General features: G+C 56.6%; 1 protein-coding gene across 1 annotated transcript; it reads left to right on the plus strand.

The window, feature by feature from the left end:
- The first annotated feature begins 1,605 nt into the window (after positions 1-1,605).
- FZD8 (frizzled class receptor 8) lies at positions 1,606-5,509 on the plus strand. Its single transcript, XM_040645501.1, has one exon. It carries the CDS (start codon positions 2,355-2,357, stop codon positions 4,443-4,445), a length of 2,091 nt encoding a protein of 696 aa, XP_040501435.1. The 5' UTR covers positions 1,606-2,354; the 3' UTR covers positions 4,446-5,509.
- The last annotated feature ends 1,327 nt before the right edge of the window (positions 5,510-6,836 follow it).

Raw genomic sequence — 6,836 nt, forward strand, 5'->3', positions numbered from 1 at the left:
CACACCCTCAACAACTTTGGTTCTCTAGCCCTACTCCTTCCTGCTATGAAACCTGACAAAAATCTTGAAACAGAAAGAGAGAGAAAGAGGAGAGAATTGGCGGGCGGGGGGGACACAGACAGAGAGAGAACGTATTTTGCCACCCTCCTGGCTAACTGAAATGCTTGTTCCCGAGATTACAGTAATTACAGCCACAGCATGAGTTCCATACAAGCGCTAAATGAAACAGCACATCAATTAAAAAATAAACACTCCATTCTAGGAGAAAGACAACCCCCTGGGACGTCCTAACAAGCGTAAATGAACCTGCCAGGCCGCCGGCCCCTCGGGCCTCCGTCTCCCCTCCCCATCTTAAGGTAGTTGCGGAGCTGGCGGGGGCAAGTACTCATTGGCGGTGTCCCAAGTGGCTGCTAAAAGCAGCTCAGGTCCCGCTCTGCTCCTTGCAGATCTCTGATACGTGTCGGTGCGTCCGCGCCAGGGCTCAGCACCGCCTCCCACGGTAGAAAAGGAGGCTCTAGAAAGAACGTGAACTTTGGATAGACCTGTATTTGTTCCAAAAGTACGAGGCGAAGAGAGAGAATCTAGCCGCAGTCTGCCCTACTTATAAGGTGTTTTTTTTTTTCTTTCTTCCTTCCTTCCTTTCGGAAAGGAAATTATTTTTTCATAAGGAAACACGGTGTCCTAGATGCTTTACATACTTTATCCCATCTAACTAACGGAATCCCCTTTGAAATCCGCACTATTACCCCACTCTTCAGGTAAGGAAACTGAGGCTCCCCTGGTCACTCAGCTGAGGCGAGAGGAGAAGACTGGGCCCGCCCTTATGCCTGGCGCCTCTCGCGCCCTTTGGGCGCGGGCTGCTGTGCTCCAGTACACGTCCTGGGGCGCCCCCAGTCCAGCCCCACCATCCAGAATGAAGTGCCGTCCCTCCACTCCTCTCACATTTCCAAGCCTCAAACAGCATCATTCTAAGAACCCCAAGAAGAGCACTCCTTCCCGGTTCTCACGCAGAGCTCGGCCCTAGTCAGGCTCCCGCGCCCTCGCGTGCGCGTAGGTTCCCCACCGACACAGCTCACGGAGGGGCGCGGGGTCACCCATATTCGAGGGCATTAGTAGGCAGGGACGTGAATTGTTTGAAACGAGCCCGGAAAACCACGCGCACGCACCTCCATCCGGGTCCCCAAAAGCAGACCCGGGGAAAAGGAACCAAGAACTCAAACACACTGAGCTATGTGGCGACAATCGTGGCAAAACCTCGCTCTCTGCGGTCACTCCCAAGGTTACCAAACTCTACAGCCACAGAAATCGCGCATGGCCGTGGGGACACTCCGGACCGCCTTAAGGAAGGCTGAGTCTTGGGAGCGCACAGACTCCGCCCCGTCACCCGGCGATTGGCGCGCCCGGCCGAGGGCGGAGACCGAGTCCGCGCTGTATAAATATTCATGAGCCGGCCGGGCGGCGTGAGCCGGGCCGGAGCCGGGAAGTTGGGTGAAGGGCGCTGCTCCCGCCGAGGAGGAGGAGGAGGAGGAGGAGGAGGAGGAGGAGGAGGAGGAGGAAAAGGAGGAGGCTGCGGAGGCGGTAGCGGCTGGGCGCGGGCCGCGCCACTCAGGTGTCTACTCCTCCTTCTTGGTCTGGATTTGGTTCTGTGTGTCCAGCAAGAAGGGGTCTGCCTACATCTCTCCCGATTGCCGGCCGGAGCGCGGAGCGGACTTTTACCGGAGGCGGAGTCTGTCAGTCCCGGCGGTGGACAGACGGACCGACGCCGGGGAAAGAGGGCGGCGGCCTCTGCGGAGGCGGGTCCCGAACTCCGGCGGCAGAACTGCGCAGCTTTGGGGGCGAGCATGAGTCCCCGGGGACAGAAAGGGGGCTGCAGGGGCTGACCCGGCGCGGGGAGCGGCCTGGCCCAGCCATCTTGACTGCGCACCGCGGCCCGAAAGGAAACTTGCTGTGCCGCCGCCCTCTGTGCCCGGCAAAGTCACCGCGCCGTCGCCGGCGCCGCGTGGAGAAGTGGCCGGGCGCGCGGGAGAGAAAGCGAGCGAGAGAGGGACGATGAGCCGGGGACCAGCCACTGTGCTGCGAGAGAGCTGAGTTCGACCGGCAGTCAGCAGGGCAGACTCTCGGGGACTGTGGTGCACGCCTGCAGAACCCTCACCGCCGCTGCCCAGGCTAAGGACCCCGCTGGGCGGACGCGTCCCGAGAAGGGACTAGGTTATCTGCAGACCCCCTTTCCGGGAGAGGCAGGAGGGAGACCAACAGGGCACCCGCTTTCCCCTTCTCCGGCTCCCTCGCCGAATCCCCCGGCGCCCTTCCGCGCGCCGCCTGGAGGGCGAGGGCGCGGGGCCGAGGCGCGCAGCATGGAGTGGAGTTACCTGTTGGAAGTGACCTCGTTGCTGGCCGCCTTGGCGCTGTTGCAGCGCTCGAGCGGCGCGGCGGCTGCCTCGGCCAAGGAGCTGGCGTGCCAAGAGATTACCGTGCCGCTTTGCAAGGGCATCGGCTACAACTACACATACATGCCTAACCAGTTCAACCACGACACGCAGGACGAGGCGGGCCTGGAGGTGCACCAGTTCTGGCCGCTGGTAGAGATTCAGTGCTCGCCGGACCTCAAGTTCTTCCTGTGCAGCATGTACACGCCCATCTGCCTGGAGGACTACAAGAAGCCCCTGCCTCCTTGCCGCTCGGTGTGCGAGCGCGCCAAGGCCGGCTGCGCACCCCTCATGCGCCAGTACGGCTTTGCCTGGCCCGACCGCATGCGCTGCGACCGGCTGCCGGAGCAGGGCAACCCCGACACGCTGTGCATGGACTACAACCGCACGGACCTCACCACAGCCGCACCGAGTCCACCGCGCCGCCTGCCGCCGCCGCCTCCGGGTGAGCAGCCGCCCTCTGGCAGCGGCCACGGCCGCCCGCCGGGGGCCAGGCCCCCGTCCCGCGGCAGGGGCGGTGGCGGCGGGGACGCAGGGGCGCCCCCCACGCGCGGCGGCGGTGGCGGCGGGAAGGCGCGGCCCCCTGGCGGCGGCTCAGCGCCCTGCGAGCCGGGCTGCCAGTGCCGCGCGCCCATGGTTAGCGTGTCCAGCGAGCGGCACCCGCTCTACAACCGCGTCAAGACCGGCCAGATCGCCAACTGCGCGCTGCCCTGCCACAACCCCTTCTTCAGCCAGGACGAACGCGCGTTCACCGTCTTCTGGATCGGCCTGTGGTCTGTGCTGTGCTTCGTGTCCACCTTCGCCACCGTCTCCACCTTCCTCATAGACATGGAGCGCTTCAAGTATCCCGAGCGGCCCATTATCTTTCTTTCGGCCTGCTACCTCTTCGTGTCAGTCGGCTACCTGGTACGCCTGGTGGCGGGCCACGAGAAGGTGGCGTGCAGCGGCGGCGCGCCGGGCGCGGGCGGCACGGCAGGCGCGGGCGGCGCGGCGGCGGCGGCAGCGGCGGGCGCGGGCGCTGCGGGCGCTGGAGCAGGCGGCCCGGGCGGGCGCGGCGAGTACGAGGAGCTGGGCGCTGTGGAGCAGCACGTGCGCTACGAGACCACGGGGCCGGCGCTGTGCACCGTGGTCTTCTTGCTCGTCTACTTCTTCGGCATGGCCAGCTCCATCTGGTGGGTGATCCTGTCGCTCACGTGGTTCCTGGCGGCGGGCATGAAATGGGGCAACGAGGCCATCGCCGGCTACTCGCAGTACTTCCACCTGGCCGCGTGGCTCGTGCCCAGCGTCAAGTCTATCGCCGTGCTGGCGCTCAGCTCCGTGGACGGCGACCCGGTGGCTGGCATCTGCTACGTGGGCAACCAGAGCCTCGACAACCTGCGCGGCTTCGTGCTGGCGCCGCTCGTCATCTACCTCTTCATTGGCACCATGTTCCTGCTGGCCGGCTTCGTGTCGCTCTTCCGCATCCGCTCGGTTATCAAACAGCAGGGCGGCCCCACCAAGACGCACAAACTGGAGAAGCTCATGATCCGCCTGGGTCTCTTCACCGTGCTCTACACCGTGCCCGCCGCCGTCGTGGTCGCCTGCCTCTTCTATGAGCAGCACAACCGCCCGCGCTGGGAGGCCACGCACAACTGTCCGTGCCTACGGGACCTGCAGCCAGACCAGGCGCGCCGGCCGGACTACGCCGTCTTCATGCTCAAGTACTTCATGTGCCTCGTGGTGGGCATCACCTCGGGCGTGTGGGTCTGGTCCGGCAAGACGCTCGAGTCGTGGCGTGCCCTGTGCACCCGCTGCTGCTGGGCCAGCAAGGGCGCCACTGGGGGCGGGGGCGCGGGCGCCGCGGCCGCAGGGGGCGCCGGGGGACCCGGGGGTGGTGGGGGCGTGGGGTCCGGTGGGGGCGGGGGCCCGGGCGGTGGGGCGGGATCCCTCTACAGCGACGTCAGTACCGGCCTGACGTGGCGATCTGGCACGGCCAGCTCCGTGTCTTATCCAAAGCAGATGCCATTGTCCCAGGTCTGAGGGGAGGGGAGGGGGCACCCGGAAGGAACCGGGAAGGGGGCGAGGAAACCAAGTGCGGCGAAGGGACACTCGACGGGCTGAGGTTCCCACCCCTTCACCGTGTTGATTGCTATTAGCATGATAATGAACTCTTAATGGTATCCATTAGCTGGGACTTAAATGACTCGCTTAGAACAAAGTACCTGGCATTGAAGGCTCCCAGACCCAGCCCCCTTTCCTCCATTGATATGCGAGGAGCTCCTCCCGCCAGGCGTTAATCTCTGTTGGCAGAAGAGGGTGGACTCTGCTGCGTTTCAGAACGCAAGGTTTGGAGCCCTCGCTGGTTGCCATTTGCTGAGCTTGAAGCCAGGTCTACAGATTTCACCTGAGGGACCTAGTTTTCTCCCTCGACTCTCCTACGTAAACTCTTACTCCTAACATATCCTAGAGGAGGTATGACCGGGACCTAATGGAATTGCACGGTTTGGGTATTCTTAATGACCAGGCAAATGCCTTAAATAAACAAACAAGAAATGTCTTAATTATACACCCCAAGTAAATACGGGTTTCTTACATTAGAGGATGTATTTATATAATTATTTGTTAAATTGTAAAAATGTGTAAAATATGTACATATCCAAAGATATACTGTCTGTACATTTTTTGTAAAAAGTTTAGAGGCCACCCTGTAAGAACAAATATAAGTATTCTATTTTGTCAATAAAATGACTTTTGATAAATGATTTAAGCATCGCCCTTTCCCCCTGCCTCTCCTAAGCTGTTACCTTTAAAGTGCTTGCTAAGGACGCGTTGAAAAAATGGACATTTTCTGGTTTCTCATTCTGTACACTGACCTTAGGCATGGAGAAAATGACCTGTTAAACTCTAGTTCTTAAGTTGTTAGCAAAGTAAATATCATTGTTGAACTGAAATCAAAATTGAGTTTTTGCACCTTCCCAAAAGATGGTGTTTTTCGTGGTAGCCCTTTTCTCATCCATGGATAACAACACTCACCTTAGTGTATGTAGATGGAACTTTTGCAAGGCAACAATTGCACTCAGGCCTTGTTATTTATCTTGTACAATACCACGAAAGGCTTCAAAACCCCACATTTATTTCTCAGTGTCCCTGATTCTGAAAGCACCTGGGTTTTCAGGGACTGAACAGTGTTGAAGTGTAGAGGTTAATGTTTTAAACCATAGATCACACTTTACGGTGTAAGTCACTTGACTATCTGGTAGTGGAGCAGGCGCTCTTTAATGGATTAGACTAACGGGTTAACATCTTAATAACCTTCCAGGCTTGTGTATATCAAATGTGCTTCTTTTCCTAGAGAAAAAGCTATTGTTCCTCTGTCAAGACTAAGCTAATTTATTTGAGCAGAAGGCTGTTGAATTAGCAGAAGAATGCTTTGGCAATTGTTGAACTTTTTACCTGTCTGCCCAGTGGCCCAGCACATCATTCCTTTAAGAGGAGCTAAATGAATAGGGTTAATCTGTAGGGAACTTGGTCTTTTGAGTTTGAAAAACTTTGATCTTTTCTCCTCTCCAAATGTGCTGTATAGTCTGAAGTTTCTTTCCCTGCTGCCTGGCTCCTCTTGGTGCAGACCAATTGGCCACCGCGGAGCCTTAAAGTTCTTCCATTAAAGGGATGTGGGACTTTTACTTTAAAAAGGAGAGAGAGCGAGGGAGAGGAAGACTTGTAACAGTTAGTGAAGACCAGAGGCACAAGTGCGCTCAGCCTTTTAAACAGCTTTTCCCGGCATTGTTAGCCAGCCTGCAGGCAGCTAGGCATGGGTTGAAGCATTATAGAAAAGGGCTCTGAATGCCCTACAGGTGGTCTGTGCACATAATCCCCCAATTTAAAGCGTTTTCCTTTGCTGGACAATTGCATTACAAAACTCCCTTCTTTTTTGCCCCTAATTGAACCAATGAACTATTATAAACTACAAGTTTTTCTTAAAAAAAAAAGAAAGAAAGAAAAAAAAACCCTCTGCCTAAATTCTATTACTAAATTCTGGCAAGTTTTCTGAACTGAGCCTTTTAAAGCACCGGAAGTTAAAGCTTCTTCAGACATTTCACTTTTTCAGATATTTTTATTCCCCACGCTTGTTATTTTCTGACAGATTAGCAATAATTTAAAAGTAATTGGTAAGGTTGTGTGTTCATACTGAAAAGATAGCCCCAGGTCCCTTATTAAGCTGTCAGTCAAGATAAGAAATGGGCAGCTCTGCTGCTAATGATGGGGGGCATCAAACATTGCAGGGTGGGAGGGGACGTGTTCTCTGCATCCTGCTAAAATGTTTGTTCTCTTTACTTGTCATAATAGGAATATTTATTGTTTAAAAATTTTTTTTTTAATTAATAGGACGGAAACTACTTCCTTGGCTGATCTTTCTTGTGTGAGAGGCTT

Source organism: Ursus maritimus, unplaced genomic scaffold (assembly GCF_017311325.1).
Source record: "Ursus maritimus isolate PB19 unplaced genomic scaffold, ASM1731132v1 scaffold_31, whole genome shotgun sequence".
Classification (NCBI taxonomy): domain Eukaryota; kingdom Metazoa; phylum Chordata; class Mammalia; order Carnivora; family Ursidae; genus Ursus; species Ursus maritimus.

What these genes read in the sequence shown, in the direction of transcription:
- FZD8 (XM_040645501.1), top strand. Translation starts at nt 2,355, where the DNA reads ATGGAGTGGAGTTACCTGTTGGAAGTGACCTCGTTGCTGGCCGCCTTG.